The 16,516-nt window shown below is 49.8% G+C and overlaps 1 protein-coding gene across 2 annotated transcripts in view; it reads left to right on the top strand.

Annotated features, from left to right (window-relative positions):
• Positions 1-16,516, top strand: part of FLI1 (Fli-1 proto-oncogene, ETS transcription factor) — a 121,855-nt gene that overhangs the window by 65,970 nt on the left and 39,369 nt on the right. For both annotated transcript variants that reach the window (XM_042904583.1, XM_042904582.1), the window contains exons 3-4: positions 9,713-9,867; positions 14,182-14,385. In XM_042904583.1, coding sequence (XP_042760517.1) covers positions 9,713-9,867; positions 14,182-14,385 — 359 coding nt within the window. The remainder of the gene's footprint in view (positions 1-9,712; positions 9,868-14,181; positions 14,386-16,516) is intronic.

Here is a 16,516-nt window from a genome sequence, read left to right on the forward strand (position 1 = left end):
TATAGCACAAGGGGATAAAAATGAAAATTAATGAAGGGCCCTGAATGGCAGGCTAAGAAAATATGGAATTTATTCTGTATGCAGACACTGACTTTAAGCGTAGACTTGACATTTGCTGTCTTCAGAGCTTCATTTACAGAACTGAGGGTCTTTGTATACAGTGGTGGGGAAGGGAGCCTCAGAAAGATAAGAAGGTAGTGAAATATCTCAGGTAAGAGATTACAAAGTTCTGAATTTGAGCGACTTTAATAATTAGAGACATAAAAAGAAGTACATGCATGAAGGACACGTCAAAGGGATAATTAGCAGGGTTCAGATGGACAAACATTGAAGTCTCTGGGGGTTGGAGGGTATATGAGAGGAAAGAACAAAAAACGACTGGAGCTTGGATGATTGTAGGAAGGATGGTGATGTTATCCAGGGGACATAGGAAAGGAAATGCTTTGGGAAGAGATGTCAGTGTTCCCTCTGAGATTCCTGGGAGCAATCAGTAGAACATCCAGCTAAAAAATGTCTACTAGGCCTTGGAAACTAAAGCTCAGATAATATTTGGGGGCTGGAATGTAGGTTTGGGCATCATCTCTAGAGAGTTTTCACTAGAAGCGGATGAGGTCGGTAAGGAAACAAGTCTACAGAAGGAGAGAGAAGGGGGCGAGTGTGCAGCTGGGAAGGAGACCTCCCCCAGACAATCCCTGGTCTCCGACTCGCCTGTGGGAACCCCCAGCCCTTCCACATTCCAATCCCAGTAACCAGAACCAGTCACCGGAATCACAGCCGCCTTCCCAGAGTCTAGCCTTCTAGGAAGGCCCGGAGGTTCTGAGCCAGGAGTCCCTCACATGAGCATCTCTCCACACAGATAATAAGGATAGTGAGCCCCTCATAGTGGACGGAGGGTATCGTTTGTTAAATATTTTTCCATATTATCTTATGGTTTGCTTCCCACCATGATCCCGTGAGGTAGATGTCGCCATTACATTTTGACATTTGAAGGCAAATTGGGCTTTCGGGGGCGGGGAGTGGTAGACGCCTTGTCTGAGGACTTAGAGGAGGCAAATCTGGCACCAGAGCTGGGCTTTTCTGATTCCTGGCCTGTGGGCCACCTCTCTGCTCCCTCCCTCCCTGTACATTGTGCCTTTGGGCTCCTGGTCCAATTTCTGCCGGCACTCAGCCTGGCAGCAAGGAAGGCGATTCAGCAATACTTCCCAAACTGGCCCAACCACAGGACCTTCCTGATGCTTATTGAAAATCCAGATTCCACCCTTGGAGAGTCTTTGGTCTGTTGTAGCCTGAATCCCAACCACTGCTCACCTCTGTTGCCCCGCCCCAACCCAGACAGGCAGCACCTGTCCTTCTAGGCTGCCTCAGTTGCGCCCTGTTGTCCTCGCTTCTGCTTGCTTTCCTAAAGTCTGTTCTTCAGACTAACCCTTTCAGAATATTTATTTTTTTAATGTTTATTCATTTTTGAGACGGTGGGGGGGGGTGGTAGACAGAGGATCTGAAGCAGGCTCTCTGCTGTCGAACCCACGAACATGAGATCATGACCTGGGTAGATGTCGGTCACTTAACCAACTGAGCCATCCAGACACCCCATCCTTTCAGAATACTTAACTCTCTTGCTCAAAATCCTTTACTGCCTTGTGACAAAACCCAAAGTCTTCTACCTGGCCCCCATTTCTATGAAACTCATTTTCTCCTTCCTGTCTCCCTCCTTCCTTCCGCACCAGCCACACAAGACTCTGGACCCCAAGCACTCTCTTGCCCCAGAGTCTCATGCCTGTATTCCTTCTTTCTGGAGCATTCCTACTCCATCAAGTCATAGGACTCTCTCTCCCACTTGTTTCAGGTCTCTGTGCCTGAATGTCACCTTTCAGCAGACCTCCCTCACCGCCTGCTCTAAGACAGCACCTGTCACTCTTTGCCTTCTTAGGTCTTCTTAGCTCTTCCTGACTCGTATCACATCCCTCACTAAAATGCAGGCAGGGCCTCGTTTTGTTTACTGAGCAATGCCTGTCACCTGATCCGTGCTCCAGAAAGAGTTGTTAAATGAATGAGTGAGTGAATGCGTGGCTGACGAGACTCAATGGTGAAGATACTTCTTCAAAGCCATATGGGTCATGGTGTACAAGCCAGGACAGAAACCAAGGTCTGCCCACTTTGCCTCGGCTAGAGCCTGCATCTGTGCTCAGGGGGAGGCCACACTGTCGAGCTGACCTCTCACTCCCCTGCAGGGCATTCCGACCTATTAATCTGGGGCAAGGAAATCGAGTTTCAGGACCCACTTGTCAGCCATCCCTGGCTGCAGTCACACCAGAAGCCAGCTGGAGGAGAGCTGTGTGAACACCTCTAAAGAACAGACGTGGTATTTACGTGGCTCTGGTCGCACAAAGCAGCCCCTGCTTTTGATTTGCCTGTCCTGACCCCGACCGTCCGCAGGTGATAGAGTAGGTTCAGAAAGATGGATGGAGTCTCACTCACCCTGGGGGAACAAAGAAGATACCGTGGGCTCTCGGAGCCACGCAGGCTAGGGACGGCCATTGCCAGCACCTCGTAAATATTCTCCAGGAGCCCACATGTAAGCTGGCCTGGTGGGCAGCAGGGAGCAGGGGTTTTCAGAAAAACGTCTTTGCTGAGGATAGATTCTACTATTTGATCATGCAAAGAAGAAATGACACGATGAGATAGGTGCCAGGCGATTTAAATCTCTCATCCTCAACCCTGTGTGTTGACCCCATTTGGGGTCTCTTGGCTCATGGACCAGATTTGTGGTGTCCAAGGCAGTAGCCACTAGCCGCACGCTGCTTCTGAGCCCTTGAAGTGTGGCTAATCCAAAACTGACATGTGCTCGAGATCTAAAATGCACACCAGATTTCACAGACTTAGTGGGGGTGGGGGTGGGATAAAGTAAAATAGCTCATTAATTATTTTTTATACTGATGATGTTGAAATGATAATCTTTTGGTTGTAGTGAGTTCATATACTAATATATTTTCATATATTTTTAAATTCATTACACCTGTTTTTTTTTATTTTAAAAATGCAACTACTGGAAAATGGAAATTTATGTGTGTGGCTCACACTCTACTTCAACTGGACAGTGCTGAGTTAGAATGCTTTGGACCATCCCACGATTCCCTCCATAGTCTCTGATAACTTGGGTTTTCCAAGTTACTTCATGCTTATTGGAATACCCATAGGTATTTGTGTCTTTGGAGGAGGTGTTCTCTGTACCTAAAGCTATAATGCCCTTCTTGCTTTTCATCCCAGCATTAAGTCATTTGGCTCGGAATCAAGTGGAGAGATTGAGGTCTGGGTTGCTCAGAGAAAGCCTAGCTTGCCCGTGTTGTGGGAGGTTGGCTCTCTTTCTCCACATCTTCCTGTTGTGGCTGAATCTGCTAGAGTGAGTTGTTCTTGAAACAGCATGGCCCATATGGGTTCTGTGTAGGCTTCAGCAACTTGACCCCAAGCTGTGGTCTGCAAATAACTGTCAGCCGCATCCTGCTTCACCCAGAGGGATTGGGGAAAACAGCCCGTGAAGGAGAGAATAGTATTTTATGGAGGAGAAATGCAAGGACCTGCTTGACTCATGTGCCTGGAACACAGAATCTGAGTCGGTGTTAGTCTACCCTGACATCCCCTATGGGACTGGCCAGGAGGATCTGGATGCTCTTAGGAGACACGTAGAGACTTCACATTCCACCTACAGGAAGATCGGCCTCACACACCCTGTTAACTTCTGCCTCTGTGACTGCAAAACACCTTCCTAAGGTGCTTCCTGAAGTTCTGAACCCTGCAGTATGGAAATGTCACACATAACCTGGGTGGGAAGCTGTCCTCGGGGTTCCGGAGAAGCTGTGAGCACCTATCCTGTATGGAGATGAAACTAGCTATGGGGTTAGGGTGATGGCTATATTATGGATGACTTTTTTTTCTCTTCTTCAAGTTTGCTCTTAACCTACTGCGTATTTCTTTTTAAAAACAAGTCATAGGCACACGCCTGTGCACGGATCCTACAGAAATCCCAAAGACAACGCAGATTTGCTTAATTGTTGCACAGCATTAACATCACATGGGAGACACACGTGATAGGTCCTAACGCAACTGTGTGGTTTGGGTGGCCTTTGAGACTTCGCAGGAACTGTGTGAATACAGAGGATCCACGGACAGCCAGCTTGGGCCACAGACTTGTGGATCCACGGGGTGCACTCTGAGTTGCTCTGGGTTGAATGGGAAGTAGAGAAGATGTCTGTGTTTTGTTTTGTTTTGCTGTATATAGATATATTTTTTAAAATTATTTATTTATTTCAAAAAGTTTGAATCCAAGTTAGTTAACATCTGGTGTAATAATGGTTTCAGGAAAAGAATTTAGTGATTCCTCACTCACATATAACACCCAGTGCTCATCCCAACAAGTGTGCTTCTCAGTGCCCCTTGCCCTTTCAGTCCTTTCCCTCACCCAACACCCCTCCAGCAACCCTCAGTTTGTTCCGTGTATTTAAGAGTCTCTTACGGTTTGTCTCCCTCTCTGTTTTTATATTATTTTTGCTTCCCTTCCCATATGTTCCTCTGTTTTGTATCTTAAATTCCACATATGAGTAAAGCCATGTGATATTTGTCTTTCTCTGACTGACTTATTTCACTTAGCATAATACACTCTAGCTCCATCCACACTGTTGCAAATGGCAAGATTTCATTCGTTTTGATCGCCGAGTAATATTCCGCTGTAGATAGATAGATAGATAGATAGATAGATAGATACCACATCTTCTTTGTCCATTTATCAGTGTATGGACATTTGGGCTCTTTCCACACTTTGGCCATTGTCGATAGTGCTGCTATAAACATGGGGGTGCATGTGCCCCTTTGAAATAGCGCACCTGTATCCCTTGGATAAATAGCTAGCAGTGCAGTTGTTGGGTCGTAGGGTAGCTCTATTTTCAATTTTTTGAGGAACCTCCATGCAGTTTTCCAGAGTGGTTGCACCAGCTTGCATTCCCACCAGCAGTGCCAGAGGGTTCCTCGTTCTCCGCATCCTCACCAGCATCTGTTGGTGCCTGAGTTGTTCATTTTAGCCACTCTGACAGGTGTGAGGTAGTATCTCGTTGTGGTCTTGATTTGTGTTTCCCTGATGATGGGTGATGTGGAGCATCTTTTCATGTGTCTGTTAGCCACGTGGATGTCTTCTTTGGAAAGTTGTCTATTCATGTCTTTTGCCCATTTCTTCACTGGATTGTTTGTTTTTTGGGTGTTGAGTTTGATAAGTTCTTTACAGATTTTGGATACTAACCCTTTATCCAATATGTCACTTGCAAACATAGAAGACATCTGCCATAGTCTAAAGGGGTTGTCTTCAGGAGAAGTCTTTGAAATCTTCTTTTACCCAAACACCCAAGATTTCTCACCTTGTTTTAAATTGCTTAACACCTGCAAGGCACTTTGGGAACCCGCTGGCAGTATTTTTAAAGCAGTGTTCACTGAACCCACAAAAATAGAACGGGAAGAGTCAAGAGCTTATGTCCCAAGGGGAAAAGAGAGGACAAGGTTGCAGGGTCCATGTCACCTTTGCTGCGGCCTCCCCTGCCATGGCTTTCTGCCATCCTGAGAGGGAGATGCTCTGAGTTATGCTCTTTGAGCCAGCACCTCCTCCTGCTCTGTAGTGGCCACCCCAGGCCCCCTCATCACCTGTCCTAGTGCTATCAGCTGCCTGCGGGCCCCAACCCCACGTCAGCTGTAAGTGCAGTTCTCAAAGAAATCAGCAGCCGTGCAGGCAAGCTGAGTGGCCAGATCTCTTCCCCTCCATCCGTGCGCCCCTCCCCCTCCCTCTTGTTTTCACTGGGCCTCTTCACAGGCGCCAGCTGCCTCACCGAGAGCAGCCTGTAGGCTGGGCTTCGCCAGTACCCACCCTTGGCAGTAGCTGTCAAGCCCGATGGCCGCATGTAAGGCGTGTGCTATCTGGTGGAGACTCAGCGCCCAAGAGCTTGAGAATGGAGGGCAGCGTGGCAGGCAGGAGGTTAAAGGCATGGCTCTCCTTCCTTTTCCCCCTGGGCGCTCAGAGGAGGGCTGGCCTGGTCAAGTGTAGTGGTCCAGGGTGATGCCAAGCTTCTCTGAGGGCCCCCCTAGCGGAGGGATCTGGGACTGAGGACAGGGCCTCATTCCAGAGGAGAAGCACCCACGAGTGGGCGGCCAGACAGCTTGCCTTGTATTGCCAGGGAGTAGGTGCATCCAGAGGGGCGGGGGGAAGGAGCGAGGAGGAAACAGAACTAGGAGAACTTACATGGAGGTTCCATCTACTGTTCGGCCCCCAGTGGTCACCCCAGCAAGAGAACCCTGGTCCTGGCCGTGCTTCTGATGTCCTCTTCTGGGAGCCGGCCGATCCTGTGACCTGGGCACCCACCTTCCCGGCAGGTGCTCATCTTAGGGCTCATGGCTCCTCTTTTCACCAGGTGCCTTTTACCAAATGTTTCCTCTTTTCGCATTTATTTTTCTCTATTCCTGGTGCCAAGGCCCGGCCCTGCCATCGGTGGCTATGGCATAAAGGGTTGCTCCGCTTTGGCAATTTCTGTGGCTCTGACTTTTCACCCCTGCACAGCAAGAGGTCAGTTTTTAGCTCAGAAATCACCAGCGGCCCAGCTGACAGGGGAAATCAGTTTTTGAATCTTGTCTCCCTGATATTGCCGATGGGGGGCACGGCCTATGGAAGAGCACCCACTCTTCCGTCATGCCCGCCCCCAGTTGGATGTTGCCCTCCTCCCCGAAAGTTCTCTCACCCCTGCCCACGGCCCTTGCACTCAAGCATCCGGCAGAGGAAGCGTGTGCTCTGGCCACCCCACCCTCTGCCACGGGGTTCCCAGCCAATGAAAACGTCGCTCCCTTGGTTGAAGGCCAACTTAATCCTGCAAACTCCCACTGCACTTGGGTTGTTTCACAGTGGACAAGTATGTTGGGAAAGGCCGCCAGGCCGCGGCGGCGTGCGTGTGCATGTGTTTTGGGGATGTGCACGTGTCTGTGTGTGTGTGCACGCGTGTACTCGTGGGCGCGTGTGTGTGAGTGCGCACACGCGCCTTCCTGTGGTTAGCCATGAGGAGGGTGGGGGACCCGGCGAGCTTGGCCAGAGCTCCGCTCAGACACAGGACCAGGGTCTTTCTGGGACTGCTTCCGGACGGGCCAAGTCCTTCAACAGCAGAAGCCAAAGGGCCAAACTGGTGAAAAGCCCTGATGTGCTACTGCCTCTCCGCAGACTGCCATGGGGACATTAAACCTTCAACAATCTGGGGCTCTGACGGCTGGTTCTTGGTTCTCTGCCTGGAAAAACAGTAGGCGAATAGTAAAACCTTAAATTCTAACATGTGTAAGTTATACATCTTATTTTCATTTTCAGCCCATGTTCCCCTCTGTAAGACATCAGGAAAAAATTACCGTCTGACTTCTAATATCTCAGTGGAGCATTTATCTCCCAGCTATGATAAGTGATCTTCAATATTTTTTTCCTTTCAGATTAAGAGACAAATTCATTTAATTGTCTTTTATTGGATATGCTCTGGCCCCTCTGCCCTGCCTGGGCCCCCAGCCCCCACCCCTGCCCCCTCCCTTCCCCCCGCCCCCCAACCCGGGGCCGTTACTCCCTTCCTCTGTGTTAGGGACTGCTCTCCAGGCCTCTGGAGGTGCCGCCACCGGCCGCGGGATGGGCGGGGCCCTATCTGGCACGACCTGGCTCCTTCAGTCCTCATGATGGTTGGTCCCTGCCCAAAGCAGAGTGAGGAGGGCATCGGCCAGGCCCCTGGGAAGCCTGGAGTCATTCTGCGGCCCAAGGTTGGGCAGCTGTAATCTGAACCTTATCTGAACTCCTTGGTCTGAAGGCCTGGTTTGGAGCTCTTGAGAGAACTGGCTGTCTCCCAGGTCCGATGCTTCCTGTGCTGTGCAACCACGGCTGCAGCCTCTCCAGGGCCTTCCAGTTGTCTCCTTTGGTCCTGCTGCTGCCGGAGGGGCTGAAGGGAAGCTAGGGCAGGGCAGGACCGCACTTCCCCCAGGCACCCTGGGAGGGGCCGCGATGCTGGGCTGGCGGGGTATGTGGAGCGTTCTGCTGGCCCGCTCCTGGGCACGGGGTGGCCACAAGTGGAGTGTCGGCTTAGATCTCCAGACGGCTGCTCATCGCTGAGCTGGCGCCAGGGAGCAGGCTCCCTGCACCCATGTTGCAACACACCAGGTGCTAACTGGGCTCCGTACATCAAGACGGAGTTGGATGACTTTTGCCTTTTGCACTTCCTTCTGGTTCTTCCGTGAGCGTGGCACCCAGGGCTGCAAAAGGCCACAAAGGCCACAGCCTTTCTATCAGGTTAAAGTTCTTGGATTCTATTCCTTCTTCATGAAGCAACCAGCCCGTGTGTGTGTATGTGTGTGTGTGTGTGTGTCTGTGTGTTAAAGTAAGCTCTGTGGAGTGCCTGCATGGCTTAGTCGGTTAAGCAACCAACTCTTTCAGCTCAGGTCATGATCTCATGGTTAATGGGATCAAGCCCCATGTCGGGCTCTGTGCTGACAGCACAGAGCCTTCTTGGGATTCTCTCTTTCCTTCTCTCTCTGCCCCCCCACCCCCACTTGTGCTCTCTCTCTCTCTCTGTCTCTGTCTCTCAAAATAAATAAATTAATTTGAAAAAATAGGGGTGCTTGAGTGGCTCAGTTGGTTGAGCATCCAACTCTTGATTTTGGCTCAGGTCATGATCCCAGGGTCAGGGGATCAAGCCCCACGTCAGGCTCTGTTCCTGACAGAATGAAGCCTGCTTGGGATTCTCTCTCTCCCTCTCCCTACGCCCCTCCCTTCCTCGCACTCTTTCTCTCTCTGAAAATAAGCATTAAAAAAATGAAAAAATAAAGTAAACTCTATGCTCAACGTGGGGTTCAGACTCAGGACCCAGAGATCAAGAATCACATGCTCTACCAACTGAACCAGCCAGGCGTGCCCGTATGGGTGTTTTGATGGGAAAGCTTAACACCGAAGACCTGAGTCCTGCTCAGGTCACACTAGCTGTGTGACCCTGGGCCAGTCACCTCACCTCTCAGTTTCCTTAACCATAAAGAGGAGATATGAACCATTGGATGGGTATTGGGAAGTTAAAATAGAACCGGGTACAAGAAATGCATCAAAATCATATATGTGCAGTAGAAATACTTCACTCAGCAAACATTGATCACTCGTCTCCTATAGAAGGCACTACGTAAGACGTTGAGGTTTAAAGGAGGAAGTCCTGTCAATCTCTCAGGAAATTCCCAATCCAGCGGGGGAAGAGGACCCGCTAAGCTAACAATCACCCAGCGTGACCACAGCTAGAACCATGGCAGAAACAGAGTGCCGGGGTGGGGGTGGGAGGCGGAGGCCTACCTGGGGGCCAAGGCCAGGGCAAGTGCTGTTGGAGCACAGGTTGCCTGGCAACAAGGCTAAAAATGTCAGCTGCCGTCAGATTGGGAGGGCTGTGATGCGGTCCTGAGAAGTCCAGACTCTAGTCTGAGGCCAGTAGGGAGCTGCCAAAAGTTTTTAAGTGCCGTAATTATAGGATTGGGCTGGGATTTGAAAACCCTGGTGGTGGCGTGGAGGATAGAAATAAGGCAGCAGCAGCGTTGCACCAAGTGGGGCTGGGAAATGGCGCCATGATTGTCTGCCCACGCTGTGCTGATGGCAGCCGGAGTGATGACTTCCTCTGGGCTTTGTGTCCTCTCGCCTCAGGGAGTCTCCAGTGGACTGCAGTGTTAGCAAATGCAGCAAGCTAGTTGGTGGAAGCGAGTCCAACGCCATGAACTACAACAGCTACATGGATGAGAAGAACGGCCCCCCTCCTCCCAACATGACCACCAACGAGAGAAGGGTCATCGTCCCCGCAGGTACTTTGGGAACCAGGCTGCCGGCTGGCATCCGTGCCCTCACTTTTCTGGGCTAGTAGTGGGAGGGCGGGCTTGTCCCGGTTGGGCATCTGAAGCTTTACCTGATACCCTATTCGCTATGGAAGTGCTGACTTAGGAGAGCTACCTTCCTCACCTTCCTTCCCACTGTCCTTCAAGATAGTGTCCCAAGTGTCACCAGCACCCTGAAGGGCAGGTGCCGGGAGCCCACCCTCAAACAGGTCACGTCATAGACTCGACCTCAGGACACGGTACCACAGGATGAGGACTGCCAAGAGGGCAGAGGCAAGGCCGTCTGAAACCAGAAGGAGTCCCAGAAACTCCTGGACGGGCCCGCCCTTGCCTTTAAGGAGAAGAGTGGCCGCAGAGGTCTGTCATGTCCATCAGGCAGTACTTCCTGGCATCTGCAAGCTTCCACCTTTCCAAAATTATAGCCAGCTCTCTTCGTTTCAAAATAGAAATAACTATATTTAACAAATGGAGCGCCTTAACGTGTGCAGCAAGTTATGTCATTATGTAAAAATAGCCTATTTTTCCTAGGTATTGGTGCTGTTTGGTTGTAGAAAATAAAATCATTGTTCAAGCCTTCCGTCCATTGGCCGGATGCTCTGCCTCAGCTAGACCAGCTAGCTCAGCAGCCTGGTCAGAAAGGGGGTTTGAAAACTGCAGCGGGTAGAGTCGGTGCCAGGTAGAAGGAGCGAGAACGTCCAAATCTTAAGCAGAGTGAATTACAGGGCAGGGATTAAAACTAATCTTACCAAAATAACATGACCAAAAAGGCACAACCCCTTCCATTTGCAAAAGTGTAAGTGCCGTGGTGTCTGAGGGCAAAGGATTAGATATCTCTTTGAGGTAGTGCAAAGGAATTTGCTTGTTGGCCTAGAAGGCATGGTTTTGTAATGAGCCTCTCCTTCCTACGCCCTTTTGTATTTATTTTCCATGGGACGCCGTGTCTCACCATCTCGTAAGACTATGGCCGCGTAGCATCCCTGCGCGCCGGGCCAAACTCAAGGTGGCAGAGGGTGGGAAGTGTGGGACCCAGGGAGGCAGGAGGAGCTGGGAAAATAGGAATTTTTCTGTGCCCTGCAGGACCTGAAAACTATTCATAAAGGATTTTTTTGAGTTTCCCTTTTCCACAAGCACGCGGCTTCACACAGGAGGAGGGAGAGTAGTTCCTATTTTCTGAGCACTTTCCAGATGCCGGGCGCATTTAACTGCTTTCTCTACATTATACTACTTATATCATTTAACGTTTGATCCCCTCCCTCTCTCCCTCCCTCAGACACCAGGAATGTTTAGCTCAGGTGCATTTGTAAGGTCCAAGAAAACCGTGTTCCTCCCTTCTCATCAAAAGAAGCAGACAATGAAGGAACGATAATGCAGACAGGGTGGGGATCTCACTGCTCTCCCCTAAGCAAAGCCAAGCTTCACCGGGCCTTTGCACATCTGGCATCAGACTGCCCTGTTTTGCCAAACAGTGGCCAGCGTGGGAAGGCACTCTTGGGCTCTGTAGAGTCAGGGCATCAGAGATTGTCTCTGAACCAAATATGGATGCCATCTCATTTTCGTAGTCGCTTTTGGGAGGAGAGAGGGGCAAACAGACAGGCTGCTTGGTTGACCCTTTCACTCTGAGTTGGTGTTGAAATACTTCCAAAAGGAATATCAAAATGTCAGTCTTCAGTGGACCAAGGTAATAATAATGATAGCAGTAATGGTGAAAATAGTGTGAATTCTTATCAAAGGGTTTTCAAAGCCTTTCTTGCAATGAATTCGCTGGCTATGGATTTACTTCATTACTTTCCCTCTGGTGAGATCTTTCAACATTATCATCAGACATTCTGGCTTCCTCCAGGCCAGCCGCCTGGACATGAGGGAAAGTTGCATTTGGGCAAGTCCACAAATCAAGGCAATAAAACATTTGTGAAACGACTGATTGAATTTATGGTGGAGATTTTGAGACAAGTATAAACGAGGGCTCTGGTTAATCACCAGTTTCAGGTTCAGATGGGAAGAAACTAGGACTAAATCATCCAGGAAATACATTTGGAAGAGTTTAGCGTGATCCAGAGTGGAAGCTTTAGAATTCATTGTGCTGTAAAGGGAGAGAAATAATATTGTGATAGAGCCCAAAGCAAGAGTGGAAATATTAAAATAAATTAAATACATGGTGTAAAATCGAATTTGAGGCCTCAAACACTAAAAGTGAGGAGTCAGGATGAAGCAAAGGAGATCAGATGAAATAAAAATGCTGCGTAATCCATTGCCCACCTGTGCCGTTTTCCTTTAGAATTCTGAAATGGTACAGAATATTTCCATTTCCCAGTGGCCCATGCCTAGTTGTTTCTGGAGAGTAAAAGAGGTCAACAAACCAAGAAATTGTTGAGAGAGAGAGAGAGAGAGGGAGGGAGGGAGAGAGATGCATATAGACTTGTACAATGAAGCTTTAGGAGGAGCTCTGCTATTTGGCAGAACAACTCACAGGTGGGAAGGCAAGAGGAGGGGCTTTGGGTCAGGAGGACCCACCCCCTCCACCAAGTGAAGTCCTGGGAAGGCTCAAGTTTGAGCTGGGGACTTAACCTTTCCAAACTCCTCTTGCAATCTGTAAAATGAAGACAAAAGCCATTTTGCTGGATTTTCTAGATGCGTGAGCCACGGGCCGTGTGAGGCAGCTGGCACACGGTAGGCCCCCCAGATCCAGGCCAGTTACCGGGTACTGGTTGTTGGGCAGCAGTCTGTGACCTGAACTCCAAAGTCTCTTCTCTCCTCTTTTTGCCATCTCTTGTACCTCCAGCGCCGGTACAGCAACCACTCCGGCCCGTGGGCCGAGGCTGGGCCCTTCGCAGAGCAGACTCAGCCCCTGCCACCTAGATACTCACATGGAAAAACCAAGGAGAAAGGGAGAACCCATGGCAAACAAGGGTGATCAGCAGAAGCTCTGAGTAAAAGTGCTGGGGAATTCGTATTCCGTGAGAGGGAGGCCACAGAACTTGGCTCCCTTCCCCACGGCCACTCCTAATCCTTCAAACCTGGTTCCCATATTTGCCCAGAACCTTCACAGACTCTGAATGAGAGGGTGAAGGGCTGGGAAGGTGCACAGATATCCTTTCCTGGGAAATATGCTAAGGAAGCAGGCCCAGTAGAAGCTGGGGGCTGACAGCTTGCCTACAAGGCCAAGCCTCCTCCCCTCGTCCAGGCAGCCTTCCGTATTTCTCCAAGTTCACACTATTCCCCTCCAGCCATGATTCCTTCAACTACCACCATGAAATTTGTTGCTTAATTATGTGGTTTCCCGCCTAATGTTTCACATGGGCAGATATCTCATGTGGCCGAGAGCCATGCAGTTTTCTTCTGTGATGGGCATTTTTTTCTGATGGGCATATTTAAGGTGTCTGTTGGATCTGCTGATAATCAGTTGCCAAGGAAAGAGATGGCTTCCAGTCTGTGATAAGATACAAGCGCTCTACCTGCTGTGGAATTTGCTGGAACTCATCGCCAGCCCTCAAAGCATACCCACACCCATCCTCCACACACCTAGCCAGAAAGGAACTGTGAGGCCCCTGGGTGGAGAGGACCTCCATCATCACATTATTTTTGTTCACTCAAAGGCTGAAGGGCTGAAAGGTTTTCTCTCTCCAGTGCGTTTCCCTCATCTCTGGGGACTTAAATATCATAAAAAAAAGTTTGGGGGATGATCTGGTAGAAATTTCAACCCAGCTGTCTCCACAAGGAGAAAACCCAGGTTGGATTTATGTTAAAGGCTCACAGCGCTGGGTTTTCCAACTCTACAGATGGAATTGCAGTAAAACTGTACACATATGTGTTCCCTTCTGTAGCCATCGGAGAGATCGGTGTTCTTCCCGTGCAATCGTTAATGTTCTTAAGATACAGATGGTTTCCCTTTCCAGAGGACTTTGGTCCCTGGGTCCGTGGAACTGTGTTTACTTTCATTTGGATGCCACCATTTCTCCAGCAAAGGTTTTAATGGCCCTCCAAATACTTTAAAGGGAATGTTCTGTCACGATGCCTAGGGAGACATCTAAGAACCTCCCCGGAGTGCTAAGTGGTTCAGGCAGTGCCAGATGTGGAGGAGCCAGATGGGAGTTCTAGGAGGACCATCTGGGAGGGAACCCACTTTCCCACTGAGGGAGAGAGTGGGGGGAGCGAGAAGGGGGGAACGGGGGAAGGAGGAGGACAAGGAGAAGGAGGGATGGGGAGAGAGAGGGTATACGCAGCCTTCATGAAGGCAGGGGAGTCCTGGCCGGCCCTGCCCTTGCTAATGAGCCCTTTCCTCTGCAGACCCCACGCTGTGGACTCAGGAGCACGTGCGGCAGTGGCTGGAGTGGGCGATAAAGGAGTATGGCTTGATGGAGATCGACACATCCTTTTTCCAGAACATGGATGGCAAGGAACTGTGTAAAATGAACAAGGAGGACTTCCTCCGAGCCACCTCCCTCTACAACACGGAAGTGCTGTTGTCACACCTCAGTTACCTCAGGGAAAGTAAGTGTCCTGTCTGTTTCTGGGCAGCGGAGCCCCTCGGAGGGTGTGGCCGAGTCCCCAGGGCTGGGAGAAGACTCTGAACGGCCTTGTCAAAATGAAGACCGATTTCCCATGGAGCTAATCCAGGAAAAGGAAACTGGTTCCCCCCACAGTCAGTTTATGTTGGGCAGATGCTACCGGAGCCTCACACGTCAAGGCCTGTGAAGTTGCCAAGGTCTCATGGGCTCCTACAGACCCTGAAAGGGGGCTGACCCAGTCCCGTAGTGTCAAGGGAAGCGGAATAAGAACTGGAGAAAAAAGCAGGGAGCTGTGACCCAGTGGGGCCTGCCAGAGTGTAGTTGCCAGGAGAACCCCTTTCCAGAAACTACTTTGCCCTGGAATTATAAATAGATGGACACCCTGGCTGGTATTTTCGTGTGCAAAGATGCAAAGTTCCTCCGGTAAACTCTAGATTCATGGGTTTAGGATTTAAGGTGTTGAAAATGTACACATTAGCTTCCTCTTCTCTTTGGTGTCATTCTAGCCCACCTGAACCCCACCTTTGCAGGCTGCTCACTACGCACCCTTCCTAGCCAAACAGGGGGAGCAGCCGACCTTCCATGTGCATGAGGGTCTCTTGGACATGTTCTTCTGGCACAGCGAGAAGGAAAAAAGAGCTTTGGAAAAGGCGATTTTATGAAAGAAACTGTGTAGTCGTTCAAAAGATTTATCCGATATCAGAGTTCTCAGGCACCAAGATCCCATCATTTCCATGTGCATTTCATTTACTATTAAATATGCACAGAGATAGGAACAATTCTTTCAGGCATGCTAATAGCCTCAGCCCTAACGCTTCACTGGAAATCCAAGCGTGGTGGTAGGTATATCAGTGACCCCAAGTACTGAAGGATTTGTCTGTGGCCAGAAAAGGTGGCACAGAGATCAGGGAGGTGACGCTGCAGGAAGACTGATGGGGGTTCTTTCTACGAGGGAGTTTTTTAACAGTCAGCCCTGAGCAGGGATAGAAGGCAACCTTGGGATTCAGTGTTTGCCGTCAATAGCCAGAGCTGCCTGGGGGCGCCTGGATGGCTCAGTTGGTTGAGTGTCCGACTTCGGCTCAGGTCATGATCTCACGGTCTGTGAGTTCGAGCCCTGCATCGGGGTCTGTGCTGATGGCTCAGAGCCTGGAGCCTGCTTCCCATTCTGTGTCTCTCTTTCTCTCTGCCCCTTCCCTGTTCATGCTCTGTCTCTCTCTGACTCAAAAATAAATAAAAAACATTAAGAAAAAAAAAAAAATAGCCAGAGCTGCCTGGAATCTTGTAGGAGTTAAGCTTTGGAATGAAGGAACTTGATGATTTTAAAGCCCCTTCCAAGCTGAGGTCTTTGGACAGTGCCTGCGGGCTGCGTTTCCTGGTCTCCTGGGCTCTGGGTTGGTTGGTTATTTCTTTGTTGTCTCCCCATCATTCAATGTGGCTTCAGCTCACCATCTCTGTACTCTTCTGTCTCATTCTACAGCAGCATGCTACATGGGGTGGAAGCAACACACACTGGCTATAAAATTAAAAAATTTTTTAAATGCCTTTGGAAGTTTCCACTGGTGCCTCCGGGCACTCTGGTCACCTCTCCGAGGCGTCTGGTAACCAGCAAGAGAGTGTGGATGATGCAGCGTATGTTAACACCAGAGCAGTTACCTCATGTCTGAGTCTTGCTGCAACGTGAGGTCAGCCCAAGAAACAACAAGCTCAAAAAAAGGGGGCGAGTCTCTACCCAGTTTTCCTGAGCTTTGGAGAATTAACATTTTCTAATGATCTGTATTTCTCAGCCTTTAAATGTTTATGGAATTTTTTTTTTTTAAAAGTTTCTTTGCACAGAGCCCCGCAGCGATGCTAGCCAGGCAGGGAAGAGGTTGGAAGTGAGCAACGTAAGGTGGGCACAAGAAGCGTGGATCAGCAAAGCAAGGACGCTGTTGGAGCCTACCTTTCCGCTTCTTTGGGCATCATATGGTGGAGGGTCAGGAATCATTGGCCCCTGTACTTTCTTTGTGGGAGAAGAGAGAGACAGCAGCAACATGGACAGTACGTCCGATCACTTTAAGGGACCAATAATTTGGGGTTCCGTGGCAGATGCTTTTCTTGGGGAAATGTTCAAGTGC

The sequence above is a fragment of the Panthera leo genome, chromosome D1, assembly GCF_018350215.1.
Source record: "Panthera leo isolate Ple1 chromosome D1, P.leo_Ple1_pat1.1, whole genome shotgun sequence".
Taxonomy (NCBI): Eukaryota; Metazoa; Chordata; class Mammalia; order Carnivora; family Felidae; genus Panthera; species Panthera leo.